Raw genomic sequence first — 23,589 nt, 5'->3', positions numbered from 1 at the left:
TATTAGACAATTTTTCATTTAATATTTTGACATAGGTTTTTCATTGCAATTTACAAAGTCATATCAATAAATGCAAACATCTTGTACTGGTAGAAAATAAACTGTATAAAATTAAGGCCAGCTATTAAGATAACTTACTAATTAATGAAAACCTTGTGTAATGCATAAAACAAAATAAAAAAAAAATAAATAAAGCATTTTGATTGACTGAAAATCTAATTTGCATGAGTCATGTGTCTGAATCCCATCCCTTATGGGTTTGTCCCTTAAAGGACATCTACCACCAGGATCAATGGTTGTAAATCAAGCACACTAATGTGTGCCCCCTCTGGCAGGATCTGCTCTTCTTTAACTTCCTATGTCCTGGCAGAGTGGTTCTTGCCACAGGGGTCACACACCAGTATGTCTGTGTGCTAGGTAGATGTCATTTAAGGTTTTCATCAAAAAGCTTGGCTTTCTGCAGATGCCTCTTCTCATACTGCACTATGGTTTGTTCTCTTTACACTAATCTAATAATTGAGATAAAGACAGGGAAAAGCATTGGGCGAATACTTCAAAAATGAGAAGAATATAAATATGAGTAGTGAAGGGAGTTGGACAAGAGACAGCTACATATTAGCTCAAGAGGTATTTAAGGATGAAAGGGGTGCAGCCATCAGGGCTAGGTCTGCCTACAGAGTTTCCAATCTGCACAACGTGTTTTGAGGCTCCATGATCTCAAATTATAGGGACTTCTTAGATGCTCATTGACAGGTGTAATTTAGATATTTATAAAAATCCGCCTGGACAGTGTGTGCCTCATGTATATATGTTTATGGGACCGAAAAAAAAACTCTTCTGCAACAGTCCAAGTGGTGGACACAGACAGCAAAGAGACCTTGTGCAAGAACATTACATGGACCTTTATTTATTCCATCACTTTCCATATAGCACCATAGTTATGTTTCTGTAACAATCTTTTAGCAATTGAAAACTGAGGAACAGATATACAATTTAATAGTCAGTGAATTGCAGTTTTAGGGTGAAAGTGGGCCACCTTCCCTACTGGAATGTTTTAAATACTACTACAGCAAGCTTTACATAACCGTTCATCAGCCACCGACCTAAAGCAAATACAATTATGGGGTGTATCAAGAGAGGAATAGATTCTCATGATAAAGACATAGTTTTGCCCTTATACAAATCCCTGGTCAGACCCCACATGGAATATTGTGTACAGTTTTGGGCACCAGTGTATAAAAAGGATATAATAGAGCTGGAACGGGTGCAGAGGAGAGCAACCAGGATTATTAGGGGAATGGGGGGATTAGAATACACTGACAGATTAAAAAATTTGGGATTATTCAGTTCAGAAAAAAGACGACTGATCTTTTTATACCTAGGCCTGTTACCAGGACAAGGGGGCATCCCCTGCGCTTAGAGGAGAGGTGATTCCTACCATCAACATAGACATGGATTCTTTACTGTAAGTGCACTGTGACTTTGGAACTCTCTGCCGCAGGAGGTTGTTATGGCGGACTCTATGTACATGTTCAAGAGAGGCCCGGATGCCTTTCTGGAGAGAAAAAATATCACGGGTTATGGGGAAAAAACATTTCTTTAATTCTTAAAGGTTTTTCCAGCCTTATATACTATGATACTATGGGGCTCATTTAGTAAGGGTCCGCGGACCGCACATTTAGAAGGGCTTTTTGTCGCACGCGATCAGATTTTGGATATTATATAATTTTTCATCATACAAACAATAACATTAAATTGACGAAATGGGAAAACCCCTTTAACATTTGTGAAACATTGCTATACAGTACATTGCTATACTACATAAAGAAATTTCACTTACTGAATGTTTGTTGCATATATTTTAAAGTGGTTATTTCTCCGGCATCATCCTTCTATCATGTTACCACACTTGCATTTACTGTTTTCTGTACAGTAAACATATGTTTAGGCAACACATCTGAGCAGTGTACAATAATTGTGCTTAATATTGCCCTAACATATAAACATATATAGGCACTGTTGTTTAATGAAACTTTACATCTATAAATCGTACAAGAAAAAATAAGCAATGTTATAGAATACCTTATGACAGAAAAATGCCTCCACCTATCCAGTTCCTTTCGCTCGCTTCCGTTTACCCATTCAACACCCATTCAAAATGGAGAAATTAGACACATTAAGAGATCAGATTACATGCTTCCCATAAAAGTCTATAAATAGAACAAAGAGCGTACCATCCAAAATTTGCTTAGCTAAATCGTCACCGAATTCTTATAAAAAAATTTTGTCTCCAGATCTTTTTATTCTGGACCAACAATGCTCCAATTGGTCCCGGTATTAAACCCACTCTAGCCCTTTCTCGTTTTGTTCTTTTACAATTTTGCCCCTCCTGTCCCACTTCACTCAGCTCTGGGATGACTGATAGCAGTAGCTGGTCACCATTTTAAAAGCTTCATCCAAAGCGAAGCAGGGAAGATTTGGTTTTCTTTGGTGCCTGAAAATTAGCAGATTTATACCAAATTTAAAGACCAACAAATAGGTTCGCTCCTCTCTAATAGGAGGAGGGTGCTGGATGAAGACAATGGCAGTGTCAAATACACAGACATGGTTCGAATTATAGTGAGGGTTTTTTTAACTCACACTATAGTGCTAAATGTTTAGCTTTACTGCTTAGTATTTTTCTATAATATCCTTCATGCTGCTCCTTCCCTCCTGTGTAAGGGAGGCTTAGGGTCGTCTGTTTGCAAATGGAGTGACACCAATTCTATACTGTTCTAAGTATCAGTGCAAGTGCTGAAGAATTCAATGTGCACGAATAACACAAACCTAAAGTGATTGACCTCTTTAAACAACTTATTCTTTCTTACTGCAATAGCGGACTAAGGCCCCTTCCACACTTGCGTTGCAGATCACGTCAGAGTTTGATCAGGGTGCGATCAGGGTTTGGTCAGTGAAAAACGCACATTTTGCATCAGAGTGCAATCAGTTTTCAGTCAGTTTGTTCAGTGTCTCAGTTTTTCATGCACGTTTTTGATGCAATTTCAATGCATTTTTCACACGCAGAAAATGCACGTGAAAAGGACTCAGGGTGTCTCAGAGTGCAATGCGTTTTTGATGCCTCTCCATAGACTTGTATGGTGCGTTTTTCACACGCGTGACTTGCAAAAGTAGAGCATGTTGAGATTTAAACGTGCATTTAAAAAAACGCGCGTGTGTGTGTGAAAAAAATTGCAAGTCTGAAAAGACCCATTGATTACAATGGGTCAGAGTGCAATGCAAGTTCTGCACGTCAAAAGCACGCGCAGAAAACGCGCGTGAAAAACGCAAGTGGGAAAGGGGCCTAATGGTACACACATCACAAATATATGTGTTCAATAAAGACAAAGGAAAATAAATTAAACAGATTGGGGCTCATTTACAAAGTGTTTGAACGAATCCGAATCCTCGTCGGACAACACGCCGTGGGATCACGACTGGACCGGGTAAGTAAATGTGCCCCATTGTGTCTGTGTATTGTGTGATAACATCTAGATAATACAGTGTAGTGATTATCACTCTGTACAGGTGGAATTGTGCTAGCAATACAAAAAGTATATGTAACCTGTACACATGGACTGCCCAATGAAAACAAGAGAAAGAATTAGGCATTTGTTCTGTTTGCTTGTACAGAAACCATGGCAAAGAGTTGACTTATTTTTACAATAATAACAACAAAAAGTCCAACTGTAAACATTGATGTTGGCCAAAAAAAGTAGGAAATCATCTTCTGAGGTCCAAACTTCCTTATTAATATCATACTCTTCTGTCTTCCCTTAGGATCAAAAAAGCAAGCAAATGTAGAAGACTTATTAAAATTTCCCTGAATTTCATGTAGATGCATTTCCACTTCTGTGTAGTTTTCCTTGCATTCAGGAATATAGGTGCACTGTAAAGGTTAAAAAAAAAAAAATCACTGTTATGTTGACTACAAACACATGACTAAGCAAGAGTATCCTACAATGTTATGGGGCCACACGCAAACATACGGAAGGGCCATCTAATTACATTGTGCAACTTAATGTACTGTATCATTGGACATTACAGAGACCTTTCTAATGATCTATTTACAGTACTTCTATAATATATTCACACATGCAAAGGAAAGAAGGTTTCAGCAATATCATTGGCTGGGAACATTTGCTGTGAAAGCAATGGATGATGATGTTTCCATGATAAATTCCAGTTCTGGAGGGGCCTGTATACCTTTTTTTGGAAGATATAAAATTGAAAGATATAAGAACTAGATTGCTGGAAAGGGGGATGTATTCTCATTTCCAATAAAACCTATATTTTAGTATATTTTTAGCAGGGGGAAGGGTAATACAGTGTTTACAGCCTGTGAAGCCATCACAGAGCCCCTCAGACTCATTAGCATAATTGTAAAATGTAATTTCATAAGGAAGGAGGGCATGGATAACAAAATTAAGAATGTTACCACAGTAACAGTTCCTGGATTTATGAGTTAGTGTCCCTGCTTTATCATGCTTGATATTGATGGTAGATTTCCTTTAAGCATTGCATGCTATGGCTCCGAGGCCCCAACACTACTTGGGTCTCAAGAGTTCAAAAAACAGGTCTGGCCCTACTTTTGGGATCATGTCTGTACTTTTGGGATCAGTGGCCCCTTTCTAGAAAAAAAGAAAGTGCGGCACCCGCGGGGGGCATTGAAGACACAGAGGACCCAAATGGTAGGATTCAAACGGGTTTAAAAGAAGGAGCAGGAAAGCCTCTCAGATTCCTGGCTCCAAGGAAAGTTGTCAGACTGAGAAGGAGTCCAGTCCACAATCTTTCAGCTTTTTCTCTAGCTAATGATAATAAGATAGCATTGCACCCTTTGGGCCTACTACTACTACTAGAAACCTTACTTTTGGAGCATAAGGTCTGGGTTTTAGGTTAGGAAGTTGGACCTTTCCACACTCCAGTTGTTGTGGTGGGAAAAGCTGTGCAAATGCAGTATCAAGGGTAACTGCAAAGTATTAGATGGCAAGTGGGAGGGATTTTACAAGCAATTTGATGTTTGAAGCAAAGCAGAAAAGCTTCACCTAAGTGCCTGAACAATGGAGCTTTCAAAGATCTGTGTACTCCTGAATCTCCTGGAATATGTACAGTATATACACACAAAGAAATAACTTTTTATGATGTTACTACTATCACTGCCCCATCTAACAGGTTGTTGATGGCTAATATGCTGGAATCCTGCTGATAGGTTCCCTTTAACACATTGGTAGACTGAAGATTAGATGCTTTGGTTCTTTTATAGCTGCCTTCATAAGTATATTCAGAACCTCAACTGTTAACAAAAGGCAGGGACATTTTTGGTTCACCTTACCTTATTATTCCATTCTGAAGATTCTTCTGTGTGATACAGCATAAATACATCTTCTGAGTAATTCATATTCACCAAAACCTCCAGACAGGGGTATTTGAATATACTTTCCGGTTTTGTATTGGAGCTACGCACACAGCTGGCTCTTTCTTTGAAAGTTGCTTGAACAAGGGTACAAATGGTTTTCTCAGTCCACACACTGTGGAAACCAATATCCAGTTAGCTTTCTTATTCATAAAGCACATAAGGTACAGTACGGTTTTTAGTAGCCTTATAACCTTGTACCCTTATAGCAGTCAAAATGGACTTTTGGGTGCTAATTTCCGTTATGGGGTTTAATGGTGGGAATGACTGTTATATTTTGATAGATACTGACATTTTAGGACTCGGCAATACCTAACATTTTTCAGATTTTTACTGTTTATTTACTATTATTTACTATTAATTTTTATATCAGTTCTAAGGAAAGGGGGCAAGTAGAATTTTGAGTTTTTTTTAGTATTATTTACATTGACACATTGGGGGTCATTTACTAAGGGCCCGAATCGCGTTTTCCCGATGGGTTATCTGAAAAATTCTGATTTGCAACGATTTTCCCTGAATTGCCCCTGATTTTGGGGCATGTGATTGGATTGTGGCGCATTGGTGTCAGCATGCAAGCAATGGAAATCGTGGGGCGTAGCCTTACGAAAACTCGACGGATTCAGAAAAACCGCTGCATTTAAAAAAAAAATGTGTCGCTTGACACGCACTTACCTGCACCTGGCATGGCTTGATGAACTTCAGTGCATTCCGATTAACTTCAGCGCAGCAGCGGCACCTGGTGGACGTCGGGGGAACTACCTTATTGAATCCCGGCAGAACCCGAATCCTCCGCAGAGAACGCGCCGCTGGATCGCGAATGGACCGGGTAAGTAAATCTGCCCCATTAAGGCTTATTTACTAAGTGTCCTGCAGCCGCATTTTTGTTGGGTTTCCCGACTTTTCAGGGATCGCGTCTGGAATTGTGTGGCACGTGATCAGATTTTGGAGCATCCGCGCCGGCTTTCATGCAACAGAAATCGGCGGTGGGGCCTTCGGACGATCTGACGGATTCAGACTAAGTGCGGGATTTAACATTTAAATTTGTGTTGCATCCAATGCACTTACTTACACCGGGAGGAAGATGATAAACTCCGGCGGACATTCCAGATCGGGGATTGCGCAAGGACCGAGTAAGTTAATGTGCCCCATTGTGATAGATCTACTGAATATATACAGCCTGGGCTCTTATAAAGACTGTCATGGCATCAGACATCATCGAGAAGCAACAATCTCAGCCAAGATGGCAATACCCACGCACCACCGGCTTTCGACTTCCGTCGGCAACATCGCTGGCAGCAATCAAAGGGTTAACAGCTATGTTTGGTGCACTGATTGCAGGTGTTACCAGTAGGTGTTTGCTGCTCTCTGAGCCCTGTCCATAAGCCGGCTGCAGACATGTGACTTATAGATACATCAGTAAGGGGTTAAAGTTGTGTTTCCTAGTAATTTAAGGTATATCACTAGGACAGGGCATTACATTATGTACAGTTCAAAACCTAATCTAAAAAGAACTTTATCTCCTTCACTCTGTTAACTCTACAGTATGTTCCCCATTACATTTCTCAAAATACTAAGTCAGCGGAAGCAAAACTTTTAAGGAAAAGAATATGAAAAAGTGCTTGAGTTTTATATACAGTAGCATGTACTGTTACTGTACTTGACTGATTAAGTTTTGTGTTGTCTGTAGAAACTACGTTCTGGAGATAGTGATACCTTTAATTTTGGTTACTGATACAAATACAGTCCAGGAGTGGTGAAATTATATCACTCCAGCTGATAATTAGTGATATCATTCAATTCCATTATTAAAGAAAACACTATATGTAGAAATAAACGTGATTAGCATTGTACAAAAGCTTCTAGCATAATTATTAAAAAGAAACCGGTCATCCAGATTTAACATTTCTACCTGATGACAGGTTCCAATAGCCTTTATGAGTTTAATACTGCTTTTATAATCAATCTTCCATAAGTAGATAAAAAGATACCTAGCTCCCTGCCAGGAGGCACCAGTGAGTCATGTGGGCATCAGATTCAATGCACCGAGTCTCTGTGTCATTAAGTCATCCTCCATCATACCAGACATCCCCCATTCATCCGTCTCCCTCCTCCCCACTCTTTGCTTGCAGCGATTGGGTCACGTAGCCATGAGGGAGGGGGTGGAGGGAGTATGATGGAGGACTATTACTTTTGCATTCATGATAAAAAAGGCTATTGGAGGGCTAGGGGAAAGTATAAAGGAACCTGTCTTCAGTATTTGACATTTCTGTCTGATGACAGGTTCCCTTTAATAGGACCTCTTAAATAAAGTTAAAGAATTTGGATAAGGTTTAGGTCTATGTTATTAAATCAATTGTTGAGAACATTTTCTAGCAGAATCATGAGAAAATAGAGCAAATCTTTCTAAATAAAATTTAAATAAAATATAAACAAATTATATAGCAGAAACTAATATAAGCCATCGCATTACCCAGCAAGGCTCCACATAGATTCAGGACCTCTGGCAAATACATTTGGCACAGTTTGCATTCTCTGTAGCTATAAAGCAAGATATGTATAGTACACTTTCTATTTTAGCTGCTGAGCTCATTTATCCTGTTAATTCAGTTAAACAACCCTGGAGAAAACTGTGGGAATGTCTTTTTTTTTTACATTCCTTTTGTTATTTTTGTTTTAGAAAAATTAACTGTCTGTATACTACAAAGGGACAAAAGTTTGTGGGGTTTTATGCTACTGTTCAGGTAGTATGCAAATACATTTTCCAAGGTCGGGCCTCAGTACAGCGCAGGAAACCTTGGAAAATGTATTTGCATACTTCCCAGAATTCCCTAGTGGAGCATCCATTGCTTTAAGTCTCCACTCGCCTTTAAGGTGGCTTTAACTGTCAATCTCTCCATAAGGAGAATACCTACTGTCTGACCCTAGTCCAGTGATGGCCAAACTATGACACGCGTGTCAGCACTGACACACGTAGCCATTTTCAGTGACACACGGCTGCTGGAGAAAAATTGCTGTAGTGCAGTTGTCTGTTGTCTGGGGCCGGTCGGGCGGTCGGTTGGCGATGTGGTCTGCAGCGAGTGGCTGCATCTCAGTCAGAGAGATCGCAGCTGCTGCTCCTGTTCTCCTATCCTGCTCTGCGGAGGCCGCCCCAGACGTAACCTATGCTGTGCCTGCGCGGGAACATCTACACAGGAGCTGAAGCGGCCTGAAGAGGAGTAACGGAGGCTCGTGGTGTCGTTGGAGCCTGTTCCAGTTAGGTAAGTTAATTTATTGAGTTGAGCTCTGCCGGGCTGGGCTGTGATGTACACTCTTTGGGGGGCACTTCTCAGGACACAAATGTCCTTAAAACTAGCTGTTGCTGGACTGCCACAGGTTCGCCATCACTGGAAGAATTCCCCCTCCCCCTCACTTATCTTAGTTCATGGCACCCCACACAAGTTAAATAACAGCAAGACCAACAAAAGAAACCAACTGACAGATTAACAAAGAAGTCACTAAGCAGGTAAGTTAAATAACTATACGTATTTGTTATTTAAACTCTAAATATCACAAAATTAGGTTTTTTTTCTCAAGGTGACACACCACCCGAGTTATGCTCGGTTTTTTGACGAATTTTGACACACCAAGCTCAAAAGGTTGCCCATCACTGCCCTAGTCAATAGCCTCTCACACAGCTAATCCATTTCCCTACGCTGTACTGAGGAGACCCAACCAGGGTCAACCACAATAAAAACAATTATTCCCAGCAGTGAATCCCAGAATGGAAAATTGTGCCAATGGGGCACATTTACTTACCAGGTCCTGTCGCGCCCGATGTCCACCAGGTGTTGCTGCTGCGCTGAAGTCCACCGCAGTTCACCAGAACTCACCATCCTATCCTGGGTGCAGGTAAGCGCGTTTTTCCGTATCTGTTGGCTTTTCCGACGGCCACGCCCCCGATTTCCGTTGCATGCATGACGGCGCCAATGCGCCACAATCCGATCACGTGCTCCAAAAAACAGGGGCAATTCCGCGCAAACTGGTAATTTTCGGGAAATCCAACGAAAAAGACCGATTCGGGCCCTTAGTAAATGACCCCCAATATGTACAAATCATCACTTTTTTTGCGCCTTATGTATCACATAAAATTTTGAAGAAAAAGTGATCAAAATGTCGTACATTACCTCAAAATGGTAGCAATGAAAATGTCATATCATCCCACAAGAAAAAAATAACACCTTACACCAATCTGTATGTTATTACAGTCATAATAGGACAAAATTTACATTTTGTTTTTGTATAATAGGTTTCAATTTTTTAAAATCTATTAAAACATACTAAAGCATTGCTACAACACTGGTTGCCATGCACATTATAGCATTTAATTCACTAAGAACCACTGCAGTACTATTACTGTATGGTGGGCAGTAACATAATCAAATGTATCTGCATCTTTAACCCCTTCAAGACCAAGGGTTTTTTGTGTTGCAGTTTTTCATTCCCTTCCTTTCACAAGACATAATTTTTAGATTTTTTTCATTTACAAAGCTATGTGTTATTTTTATTTTCACAATTTAATATTCTGTGTCGTTAAAAACCTTGCATTAATAAAAAAAACTTGCCTTGCATTGCCATATTCTGGCACCCGTCACTTTTTCATACCTCAGTGTACAGAGCTGTTTAAGGTGTCATTGTTTGCAGGGTGGAATTGCATTTTCATGGATGCTATTTTGATAGCTGTACGACCTTTCAATCACTTTCAATCACTTTAGGTGCTATTTTCCGTTAAGGGGTTCATCGCCAGAGAAAATAGTTTTTCTATTTTAATAGATCAGACATTTTGGGATGCGGGGATAGCTTATATAAGGGAAAGTGAAGCTGTAAATAATACAGTTAAATTAGGGAATGCTTTATATAATCTGATTTATTGCAACCACCATATATTATAATTTAGTAGGAAGTTGTATTTAATATAGTTCATTTATGGACACTGTAAATAATAACGTTAATTTAGGGGATGCTATATAAAATATAGATACATATAATAAATTCAGGGGGCTGCTGCATAAAATACATTTTATTTGAGTACCATATATATTATAATTTATTCAAGGTGGGCATGGTATATACAGGCAGTCCCCTACTTAAGGACACCCGACTTACAGACAACCCATAGTTACAGACAGACCACTGTGACCTCTGGTGAAGCTCTCTGGATGTTACTATAGTCCCAGATTACAATAATCAGCTGTAAGGTGTCTGTAATGAAGCTTTATTGATAATCCTTGATCCCATTACAGCAAAAAATGTTTAAACTCCAATTGTCACTGGGGCCAAATTTTTTTCTTTGTCTGGATCTACAATTATAAAATATACAGTTTCGACTTACATACAAATTCAACTTAAGAACAAACCTCCGGACCCTAACTTGTACGTAACCCGGGGACTGCCTGTACTATAATTATTTGGGGCTTTGATGGATACAATACCATTGATTCAGGAGCCTTATTTGTAATTCAAACAGTTTATCATGAGGGTACTCGGTGCCAGATGCATGTCAATCTGATCTTAATCACCAAAGAATAGGTGAGAGGTTAAATAGAGCCTGTCACCAGGTTCTTTGTACTGCACCCATGCATTATTTGTCTAAAAATCCATCAGATCTAGCTAAAATCACTTATGTATTTACCAAAAGCTGTTTGTTTGATGCATGCAGCCCAGGGTGCTAGTGTGCAGGATCCATAGTCCAAGACAAAAAAGGAAGAGAAGGCCACAGCATCCAATATGATGAAAAAAGGTTAAACCTTTATTCACACAGGCATAGAAAAAAGTGCAACGTTTCGATTCACCATGACACATGCTTGACAAAGATTCATGGTGAATCGAAACATTGCAGTTTTTTCTATGCCTGTGTGAATAAAGGTTTAACCTTTTTTCATCATATTGGATGCTGTGGCCCTCTCTCTTTTTTTGTCGAGTTACAATATCTCAATCAGCTCTCTTGTCCCCCCATCCCTCAGGATCCACCTCAGCCCAGTCAACCAACGTGTCTCTCAGGATGGGGTTTGAGGGTGCTGAGGGATACATTGGTTGACGGGGCTGAAAAGAATTCCTGAGTGAGTGGGAAATGAAAGAGCTGAAGGACATGTTGGTTATCTGGGCTGAAGAGAATTCCCGAGGGAGGGTTTGGATTTGTTTTATATCAATTAATGAAATAAAGAGTAAGGGTAACATACCTTTTGAAATATTTAGGCAGCACAGTCACTCCCATTAGGAAAAACATCATCACTGAGCAGATAATCATTCCAATGCCCAAACACACTGCCCTTGTTTCCCCTCTCTTTTGGGCCATAAAAAGTTTCTTTCCCATTGTTCATGCATTTATGTCCAGCTTCAAAGACTCTTGTAGAAGTCCAAAGGGAAAATTACGTGATCCTTTTCCTTGTAGCTGTAGTGTTTAGAATGAAAAGATTACTCCAGGAGAAAAACAATAAACCAAAAAAATACACAATAACTGCACATTCAATGAATATTCTCCTGAACAAGAATGAACCTGGATGACAACTGTCCTCTCTAACTCTTTGGGACGTTTTATCCAGCTGCACTAGGCCCTACGGCAGTAGGTGACCACCTGTCAGTCCCTACTTTATTTCTATCTCCTCAGGACACAGAGTTGGGTGTAGTAGATATAACAGTCTGTGTATATGTTGTGTTTGCATGCTCTTGTCTATCTACTGTGTTATAAGAGCCATATCTATACAGATTGAGGCAAGGCATACATTTTGGATAGTTGTCAGCAGAACACTTTTACAATTATTCCATAAATAAATACATAAACTTAAAAAAAAAAAAGAAAAACACTCACACGGGTACATCAATGGAAAAAAGTTATGGGTTTTTAATCGCTAATGTATTTCCTATATCAGGAGGAGACTGGAGCTAATTTGCATTTGAAAAGTGCTATTTATGTGTTTAGAATCACTGGATAAATCTGACATAAAAAGGCCACAAAGAGAAAAGTGGAGTAAAAAAAAAAAAGAGACTCAAAGTTTTGCACAAATTGGGAGTGGAGGCGATTGTGAGACATTTGTATATCATAATAAATAGTGACTACAAAGGAAAATTCCCCAACACAAACTACATACTCCATGTACTCGATTTTTTGTTGTGGAAAAACCCTTTCCATTCTAAAACACAATATGAACCAGTTTACAAACTCTCCATCCAAACAGCAGAAGTTAGAGCACTTTTACAGGTTGTCAGCTTGCTCTAGAAATTCTATATGACAGCATCTTGTTAATAGCCCATGATTCAGCCATAATACTATAAGTATTGATCTGGCATTGCTCCTTAAAATATAAAATATTTCACTTTATTGATTGCCTCTTAAAAGACCCAACAAATACGAGAGTAACTACACACCAGATACTAAAACCTAAACAAATAAAATGACTTATTACTTTCATGAGTCAAACAAATCATATTGTAGTATCCCAGAAGTCCCCTCTCTACCACAAAGTAAAATACATAAAGGATAAAATGTCTTCCCTTGGATGTTTTCAGTTTGCTGAAATTTTGCAGTAAATTGCTGTAAATTGTTTATCCCTCTGGATCATCTCTTTCCGTTACCTCTATACATGTAATGTAGTTTGCAACCACACGAATCTGCTGCAGGATTACAAATATATTCTCCAGAAAGAGAAAATGGATCATTTGGAATTACTATGGCATTTGTATTTAAAATGATTGTGTAATGGGTAAAGCTTCTTGCCAACCCAAGAAAAAAACAAAAAGATGCAAAAAACCTGGTTACTAAATATGGCCTTAGAACACTTTCCAAATGTCCTGGGTATTCATATATTTATAATTAAATAAAATTGTTTAAAAAAACATTTTTCTTTTTTTCTAAACAAAATTCAGGAATGCTGCAACGTACTACTACTACTGAATGTGGAAAAACCCTAGGGGCCATGGTAAGAAAAAAAAGGTTAACACACATGCCCTGCTCAGGGACCCGGTTCTAGTCATTACTCTGTTACTTCCGGTATCACGCTTTGCCCTCAACTGAATATTCTGGAAGGGGGGGTTCATAGGGTCACTTTTCATCAACTGACTGGTCTCCTGTGGTGGACTGTTGACATCACTTCCATTTCTGGGGGATTTCGATTACTAATTTGTTGCCTTAGGAGGCCAGACATTGGATGAAGCTGGTCCTGTGACAACAGTGGGGGGAAATTATCATTTTAGGTGCAACAGCTTTCTTGCATGCAAATTGCTTAAAAATGCATGACCTTTTTGAGATCTGCTCCACTTTTAACTTTAGCCTACTTTTACTCCAGATTTAAAAGTGGTAGACAGATTCATGAAATACGGCTTTTCAGAAAGTTAAATGCAAATTTACCTCAATCCTCTCCTGACATAGTAAATACTTTGGCATTAGTTGAGCAAAATCTGAGACTTTTTTTTGCAACATTTCACCAGAAAGTCTCAATTTCAATTCCACACCTCATATTCAACATTCATCAAGCTTTCTAAGCCACTATGATAAATCTGACATAAAACCTACACAATTAATTATACATACTAAAAGACTAACTGAATGGATGAATAAGAAGACTCAAGTCAAGTCAGAGTCCTAACCCAACCCTATGAATGAGAAAGACAGCCCAACATATTTTGGATGCAAAGTACATTTCTAGAGTTAAATAAGTTCAAATGTTTTTTCAACATTGTACAAAGCAGGTAAAGTTTGGTGAAGCTGATTGTGTGTAAAAAGGTTTTAGGGCTTAATTCAAGGGTTCACTTACTTTTTCTCATGCTACGGATGTCTAGTAATATAGTAATACTCTTTGTTGGTTTTGTTACATTGTGCTTGTCTATAATTGTGGTTTAAATGACAATCAGATAACATTTTATTAGAATTCTTTGCCGAAATCCATTGTAGTTATTATAAAGATTCACTTCTATTGCATCTATGACTAAAATTAACATGTCTGTCACTCAGGGGCGGACTGGGAATTTAAAATGGCCCTGGAAAAAACTATAAAAGTGGCCCCATGTTATGGGCGGAGTCAAAACAAGTGGGTGTAGTCAGATAATGTGGATGGGGTTATAACAGACAAATTGTTGGTAGATGGCATTACTGGAAAAGATGTTCTTGTTTTGCATTAAGTGAATTTATTGCATTTGCATTTACTGTCGATCAGTAAATGATGCAAACACAAGACCCGATAAGCCTTAAATACCTTTCCCCTGTGCCATACATGTACAATTCAGAGAAAGAATATATTGATACTGCCTCCTATGTACAGTAATAATGCTACAATAACACATTTCGAATAACACATTCAATCCTGCCTTCTATATACAAAATAAAACTACTACCATACCTTCTCCCATATACATGCCAACTATTTTAATACTGCCCCTATGTACAAGAATATAACTACTATAATACTGCCTCCTATGTACAGGAATATAACTACTGTAATACTGCCCCCTATGTACAGGAATATAACTACTGTAATACTGCCCCCTATGTACAAGAATATAACTACTATAATACTGCCCCTATGTACAAGAATATAACTACTATAATACTGCCCCCTATGTACAAGAATATAACTACTATAATACTGCCCCCTATGTACAGGAATATAACTACTATAATACTGCCCCCTATGTACAGGAATATATCTACTATAATACTGCCTCATATGTACAGGAATATAACTACTATAATACTGCCCACTATGTACAGGAATATAACTACTATAATACTGCCCCTATGTACAAGAATATAACTACTATAATACTGCTACCTATGTACAGGAATATAACTACTATAATACTGCCCCCTATGTACAGGAATATAACTGCTATAATACTGCCCCCTATGTACAGGAATATAACTGCTATAATACTGCCCCCTATGTACAAGACTATAACTACTATAATACTGCCCCTATGTACAAGAATATAACTACTATAATACTGCCCCCTATGTACAAGAATATAACTACTATAATACTCCCCCCTATGTACAAGAATATAACTACTATAATACTGCCCCCTATGTACAAGAATATAACTACTATAATACTCCCCCCTATGTACAAGAATATAACTACTATAATACTCCCCCCTATGTACAAGAATATAACTACTATAATACTGCCCCCTATGTACAGGAATATAACTACTATAATACTGCCCCCTATGTACAGGAATATAACTACTATAATACTGCCCCCTATGTACAGGAATATAACTACTATAATACTGCCCCCTATGTACAAGAATATAACTACTATAATGCTGCCCCCTATGTACAAGAATATAACTACTATAATACTGCCCCCTATGTACAAGAATATAACTTCTATAATACTGCCCCCTATGTACAAGAATATAACTACTATAATACTCCCCCCTATGTACAAGAATATAACTACTATAATACTGCCCCCTATGTACAAGAATATAACTACTATAATACTGCCCCCTATGTACAAGAATATAACTACTATAATACTGCCCCCTATGTACAAGAATATAACTACTATAATGCTGCCCCCTATGTACAAGAATATAACTACTATAATACTCCCCCCCTATGTACAAGAATATAACTACTATAATACTCCCCCCTATGTACAAGAATATAACTACTATAATACTGCCCCCTATGTACAAGGATATAACTACTATAATACTACCCCTATGTACAAGAATATAACTACTATAATACTGCCACCTATGTACAGGAATATAACTACTATAATACTGCCCCCTATGTACAGGAATATAACTACTATAATACTGCCCCCTATGTACAGGAATATAACTACTATAATACTGCCTCCTATGTACAGGAATATAACTACTATAATACTGCCCCCTATGTACAAGAATATAACTACTATAATACTCCCCCCTATGTACAAGAATATAACTACTATAATACTCCCCCCTATGTACAAGAATATAACTACTATAATACTGCCCCCTATGTACAAGAATATAACTACTATAATACTACATATATACACAGAAGCGAACATGAAAAAAAATCAGTATGTATCATATACAGCTAAAAAAACACATGAGATCCTCACCTATTGCATCCAGTGACATCAGGTGACGTATCCCCGGATTGTTCTCGTTCCTCATCTTTTCCAATAGTTCCACCATCACCTTGTCTCTTCCTCCAGGTACACAGCTTTCCTGCAGAGTTTACCACACAGACGTCTTATGTTCTGCACTTTCTCATTGTCCCTTCTTCTGCTACCACTAATACTGTGCCCCAAATACTGTAATAGAGCCCCCTACAATATTAGTACCACACAAATAGTGCCCCATAATGTAACATACTGTAATAGTGTAGGATATTTTATTTCTTCTTTCTCTCCTTTAACCCCCTTAACCTCCCCCCACCCCAGTATTGATAGAGCTCCGACTATGACCCAGGCGTAATAATAATGGCCCCAGCCTTCCCCAGTCATAAAATGAATGCCCCCAGCCTACCCCAGTCATACAATTAATGGCCCCAGCCTACCCCAGACATAGAATATATGCCCCAAACCTACCCCAGACATAGAATATATGCCTCCAACCTACCCCAGACATAGAATTAATGGCCCCAGCCTACCCCAGACATAGAATATATGCCCCCAACCTACCCCAGACATAGAATTAATGGCCCCAGCCTACCCCAGACATAGAATATATGCCTCCAACCTACCCCAGACATAGAATTAATGGCCCCAGCCTACCCCAGACATAGAATATATGCCCCCAACCTACCCCAGACATAGAATATATGCCCCCAACCTACCCCAGACATAGAATTAATGGCCCCAGCCTACCCCAGACATAGAATTAATGGCCCCAGCCTACCCCAGACATAGAATTAATGGCCCCAGCTTACCCCAGACATAGAATTAATGGCCCCAGAAAAAGAATTAATGGACCCAGCCTACCCCAGACATAGAATTAATGGCCCCAGCCTACCCCAGAAATAGAATTAATGGCCCCAGTCGGCCCCAGAAAAAGAATTAATGGACCCAGCCTGCTCCAGACATAGAATTAATGCCTCCTGACAGCCCCAGATATTGAATAATGCCCCCCCCCGCACGCCCCGACATATAATTAATGTCCCCTGCCAGCCCCAAATATAGAATAATGCCCCCCCCCCCGCCAGACATATAATCAATGCCCCTTGCTAGCCCCAGATATATAATCAATGCCCCCTGCCAGCCCCAGAAATAGAATGAGGCCCCCCCCCAGACATATAATCAATGCCCCTTGCATGCCCCAGATATAGAATAATGCCCCCCCAGACATATAATCAATGCCCCTTGCATGCCCCAGATATAGAATAATGCCCCCCCCAGACATATAATCAATGCCCCTTGCATGCCCCAGATATAGAATAATGCCCCCCCCAGACATATAATCAATGCCCCTTGCATGCCCCAGATATAGAATAATGCCCCCCCCAGACATATAATCAATGCCCCTTGCATGCCCCAGATATAGAATAATGCCCCCCCCCAGACATATAATCAATGCCCCTTGCATGCCCCAGATATAGAATAACGTCCCCCCCGCCCAGACATATAATTTATGCCCCTTGCCAGCCCTAGATGAAGAATAATGTCCCCCCCCCCCCCCAGACATATAATTTATGCCCCCGCCAGCCCCAGATAAAGAATAATGCCCCCCCCCCCCCCGGATAAAGATTTAATGTCCCAATTCTATAATTTAAACAAAAAAACACCATAATACTCACCTCTATGGCGCAGGTTCGTCTCGTCCCCGGTCTTCAGCAGCTTGGTGTAGAGGCGCGGGATAGTGATGTCACTGCTCCGCGCCTGTCACATCAAGCCGCGGAGCTACATGGAGGCAGGCTGACATCTGGTAGGTGTCAGCGCTCCTCCACTGAGTGTACACACAGACGCAGAAGCAGCAGTGCTGCGCTGCGTCTGTGTACTAATCTATAGTACCGGCATCGTACGATGCAGGTACTATAGATTAGATGAAAAGTTGAAGGGAGGGAGTGCGGACCGGCCCCGGACGAGCTCCGGACCGGCCCCACACCGGCCCAGGACCGACCGGCCCACCGGGAAAATTCCCGGTGGGTACTATGGCCAGTCCGCCCCTGCTGTCACTAGTTTATGCTCTAAAGGCTTGCTGCATAATGATCATAAATACATTCAATATACCTGTTTATATCAGAGATGGACTGAAGTCACAGTGTGTCCTCTAATGCAATAACTAGCTACACATCGAATAAACACACATAATATTGTTAGTGGGGAGAGAGACAGGTGCAGGGCAGGATTTATCTCTCTATTCACACATCAGTCTATAAACATATCAGTGGTAGTTATTTCATATTTTTACATAATATAATATATATACACACACACTCACACAATATATGTATATACACACTATAAATATAAATATATACATACATACACTAATACATATATGTAACACAACCTGTGATTAATTGTGCTATTAAAGCATAGATAACACTTTATAACGACACAACAGATCATATTCTGGAGTTACTGTATATTTATTGTACAGAACATATTGTTCACTAGTTACTACTCTTCCATACTAATTGCTATTAGTGTATTTTAATGAAACTTATCTAGACTTTAGCTGGTAAGTGACATTCTGTTTTATTATCATAACGTGTCTCTCAATTTGGTGTTATATTCATCATAATACTCTACATTGTGATATAAAAAAGCTGCAAATGTATAAATGAGCAATAAATATACAGTACTCATTTTAGTGGAAAAAAATACCAAAAAATTGTAGCATGTACAGGATCATATAAAATATATTTACTTACAAGTTATTAGAAAGTATCTTATGTGCCATGAATTATACTTACAGTATATAGTATTTGTTGGGTCGTGCTGGTTCTTGAGATTCTGCTCACTTTTCCATATTCCAGTGCAGAAAAAGTGAGTGTAGTAAAGGAGCAGATCTCCATACACAGGATGGCTATTCCTGGCTGGCTTCACTCTGCTTCCATTAATCACAACAATTAAACTCATCTTTTGGCCATAAATGGTAAGGTATGAATCTCTCTTATGCCTCAACCGCAGCTCCCAGGAATTAATGTTAAGCAGCTAAACTTCCATTATACACTAAAAAATAGTGTTTAAATATTAAAATGCAGAAATGTGATGCTTTCCAGTGCACTTATTGCACCACATAACTAAGAAAAGTCACTTATAGCAAACATTAAGAAGCAATAATTGCTGTAAAATGTGCATTTTCTCCTCTTTTTACAATCGTATGTCATATATTGCATACAGTGAGAAGTGCTTGAGTCCTTGCAAATTGTTGAAACTATGCTATCTGTCAGTAATCCTACCCCAGTTTATGAAGCGGAGGCTGAGCCAAGGAAGTGTTTAAATCTTGTGGGTGATGAGGAAAGTTGTGTATCAGCCATGAGATGCAAGGTGTATGGAAATAAAGTGCAGATGAGGGGAGACGGAGGGAGAAGGCTAGCTGATAATTAGATGGAGACACCACTGACTGCTCCTATTAGAACAGGTGTTGACAAGAGCTGTAAGGTCTCCCAAGACATCCGCTATAGCCAGCAGTGTTGATTTCACTGGTAACTGAGATGCTAGCAAGTAAAAGTGGAACAACATAGATCACATCTCCACAGTTTTCTTGTAGCTGGCATACACTCTTCTACCAAGATTTATTTGCTTGTCCATTAATAAAATATACACTGAGATTTCATCTGTATTGTATTACTACAAGTGACCCTATCACAATGAAAGTACATTGTAATCTGTAGGCAACATGTTAGAGAGCAAACAAATATATATGAGCTAATTCATATATACCTTATATACTCTAGTATAAGCCAAGTTTTTCAGCACAAAAAATGTGCCAAAAATAATTAAACTCGACTTATACTCAACTCTAAAAAAAAAATAATAAACTCCGTATTCACCTTTACGATGCCTGTTCATTGGCAACAGGTCATTGCGCATTGGGGCCGCACATACTAAGATCATCCACTTGGTGCCATCATAGTATGTGCGCCGCCAGCAATAGGTCCCTGTGTGATGCTTACACAACATGATGTCAGCAAGCGTCTGATGTCATAGTGTGTGCATGGTTGGCATCCATGTTTCCTGCTGACAGCAATAAAAAAGATGGGGGCATGTGCTGGCTGGATATATACTGGGAAGCAGGGGGCTGACTATATAGTGGGGAGCAAGTTCTGGCTAACTTTATCCTGAGACCATGGGCTGGCTGGCTATATACTGGGGGCAGGGATTTGGCTATAAACTGGGGGCATGTGCTGGTTAACTTTATACTGGAACCATTGGCTGGCTGGCTATTTATTGGGGGCAGGGAGCTGGCTATAAATTGGGGACATGGACTAGCTATATACTGGGGGCAGGGAGCTGGCTACATACTGGGACCATGGGCGGGCTGGCTTATGTACTGGGCGCAGGGGGCTGACTTTATACTAGAGACATAGGCTAGCTATGTACTTGGGGAAGGGGGCGGGCTATACTCAGGGGAAATGTGCTGGCTATATACTGGAGCCATGGGCTTGCTATACACTTACCGACCACTTTATTAGGTACACCATGCTAGTAACGGGTTGGACCCCCTTTTGCCTTCATAACTGCCTCAATTCTTCGTGGCATAGATTCAACAAGGTGCTGGAAGCATTCCTCAGAGATTTTGGTCCATATTGACATGATGGCATCACATAGTTGCCGCAGATTTGTCGGCTGCACATCCATGATGCGAATCTCCCGTTCCACCACATCCCAAAGATACTCTATTGGATTGAGATCTGGTGACTGTGGAGGCCATTTGAGTACAGTGAACTCATTGTCATGTTCAAGAAACCAGTCTGAGATGATTCCAGCTTTATGACATGGCGCATTATCCTGCTGAAAGTAGCCATCAGATGTTGGGTACATTGTGGTCATAAAGGGATGGACATGGTCAGCAACAATACTCAGGTAGGCTGTGGCGTTGCAACGATGCTCAATTGGTACCAAGGGTCCCAAAGAGTGCCAAGAGAATATTCCCCACACCATGACTCCACCACCACCAGCCTGAACCGTTGATACAAGGCAGGATGGATCCATGCTTTCATGTTGTTGACGCCAAATTCTGACCCTACCATCCGAATGTCGCAGCAGAAATCGAGACTCATCAGACCAGGCAACGTTTTTCCAATCTTCTGCTGTCCAATTTCAATGAGCTTGTGCAAATTGTAGCCTCAGTTTCCTGTTCTTAGCTGAAAGGAGTGGCACCCGGTGTGGTCTTCTGCTGCTGTAGCCCATCTGTCTCAAAGTTCGACGTACTGTGCATTCAGAGATGCTCTTCTGCCTACCTTGGTTGTAACGGGTGGCGATTTGAGTCACTGTTGCCTTTCTATCAGCTCGAACCAGTCTGCCCATTCTCCTCTGACCTCTAGCATCAACAAGGCATTTCCGCCCAAAGAACTGCCGCTCACTGGATGTTTTTTCTTTTTCGGACCATTCTCTGTAAACCCTAGAGATGGTGTGTGAAAATCCCAGTAGATCAGCAGTTTCTGAAATACTCAGACCAGCCCTTCTAGCACCAACAACCATGCCATGTTCAAAGGCACTCAAATCACCTTTCTTCCCCATGCTGATGCTCGGTTTGAACTGCAGGAGATTGTCTTGACCATGTCTACATGCCTAAATGCACTAAGTTGCCGCCATGTGATTGGCTGATTAGAAATTAAGTGTTAACGAGCTGTTGGACAGGTGTACATAATAAAGTGGCCGGTGAGTGTATACTGGGAGCATGACCTAACTAGTTATATACTGGGGAGTATGTGCTGGCTAACTATATACTGGGGGCACGAGATAGCTAGCTGACTATATTCTTGGTTAATAGGCTGGTTGTGTATATACTGGGGGCATATGCTGGCTGGTTATATACTGGAGGCATGGACTGGCTATATACTTGGGGCATGGGGAGGCTGGCTATATAATTGAGGCATGGACTGGCTGCTTGTTGGCTGGGCCCATGGGCTGGCTATATACTGGGGGGCATGGGCTGGCTGTATAATGGGGTCAGAGAGTTGGCTAGCTATATCCTGGGTGGAGGCTGCGACCCATGCATTTTCCACCCTAGGCTTACATTCAGGTCAATATGTTTTCCCAGTTTTTTTGTGTTAAAATTAGGTGCCTTTGCTTATACTCTGGTCGGCTTATGCTAAAGTATATACAATAGTTTTGTGGAAAGAAATTCAGTATAACCTGTCATTTATACAATTTCCCTATTCTTTATTTGTTTAGTCCTCTTATCATGGAGTTGGTCCTATTAGTGGTTAACAGGTTGGCCAACAATCTCTGAATTACTGATAGGACATTCCCGGGACTAGATGCCTGCTTCCAAACATTGAAAGACCAAAGATAGAAACTACAGGTTATACAAAATCTTTTCCCACATAAATAATTCTTAATCTGCATATAACAAACAGATAACTATATGAAATTCATACAATCTGCTCTGCCCTAAAACGTGTGGTCTGCAGATGCAATATGCCAACCTATCTATTTATGTTCTCTAAATAGCTTTTTGCAGATAGGACATCATACACAACCATGTATTTAAAGGTAACCTGTCATCCAGAACAGGCACAACAGACCTTACCCCCCCCCCAACACACACACTGTGCTTTAGTTGAAAAGTGCAATACCAGTGTTCCAGTTTAAATATGTCTTCTTCTGCGATTAAAATCTTTCCCCAAACTGTTTCTGCTTGTCTTTGTCGTCCACCACTGCTTGGCTCTGTCCATCACCAATTGGCCTCGCCCACCACGGGTTGTGCAACATCCCCCACCGGGCCTAGCCTTTGAGGTGAGGCCTGGAGACAGCCGGGGCCCGCGGTACCGGAGTGGCTGGCGGTTGCGGCCTAAGCACGCTATTGTCACGGTGCTTGGTACGGGGGAACCGGAGGGCTGTCCTACAGCCTGGCAGGTCTCCAGCAGGGTGGTGTTGGCAAGAAATGATGAGGGAGCGGCTGCTATAGCGGATCTCCCTGGGGCAACCCCTTAATGTCCCGAGTGTGAGTCTCTGGGTGATGGACAGGGTGCCGGTGATGTAGGCAGG

At 40.4% G+C, this 23,589-nt stretch overlaps 2 protein-coding genes across 2 annotated transcripts in view; one reads left to right on the top strand and one right to left on the bottom strand.

Annotated features, from left to right (window-relative positions):
• The window catches only part of KCNIP1 (potassium voltage-gated channel interacting protein 1), a 262,914-nt gene that overhangs the window by 40,219 nt on the left and 199,106 nt on the right, over positions 1-23,589 (top strand). The gene's annotated exons all lie outside the window — the stretch shown is intronic.
• On the bottom strand, positions 88-19,509 carry KCNMB1 (potassium calcium-activated channel subfamily M regulatory beta subunit 1). The gene is made up of 4 exons (XM_072145900.1): positions 19,344-19,509; positions 11,665-11,876; positions 5,369-5,564; positions 88-3,925 (listed from the first exon to the last, which is right to left on the bottom strand). Exons 2-4 carry the CDS (start codon positions 11,796-11,798, stop codon positions 3,641-3,643), a joined length of 615 nt encoding a protein of 204 aa, XP_072002001.1. The 5' UTR covers positions 11,799-11,876; positions 19,344-19,509; the 3' UTR covers positions 88-3,640.

Source organism: Engystomops pustulosus, chromosome 4 (genome assembly GCF_040894005.1).
Source record: "Engystomops pustulosus chromosome 4, aEngPut4.maternal, whole genome shotgun sequence".
NCBI classification, from domain to species: Eukaryota; Metazoa; Chordata; class Amphibia; order Anura; family Leptodactylidae; genus Engystomops; species Engystomops pustulosus.
This window is presented reverse-complemented; position numbering and strand designations above follow the sequence as displayed.

What these genes read in the sequence shown, in the direction of transcription:
- KCNMB1 (XM_072145900.1), bottom strand. Translation starts at nt 11,798, where the DNA reads ATGGGAAAGAAACTTTTTATGGCCCAAAAGAGAGGGGAAACAAGGGCA. An exon ending in CTGCCTAAATATTTCAAAAG is followed by an intron (nt 5,565 to 11,664) that starts GTATGTTACCCT and finishes TGGTTTCCACAG; the next exon opens with TGTGTGGACTGAGAAAACCA. An exon ending in CTTCAGAATGGAATAATAAG is followed by an intron (nt 3,926 to 5,368) that starts GTAAGGTGAACC and finishes TAACCTTTACAG; the next exon opens with TGCACCTATATTCCTGAATG.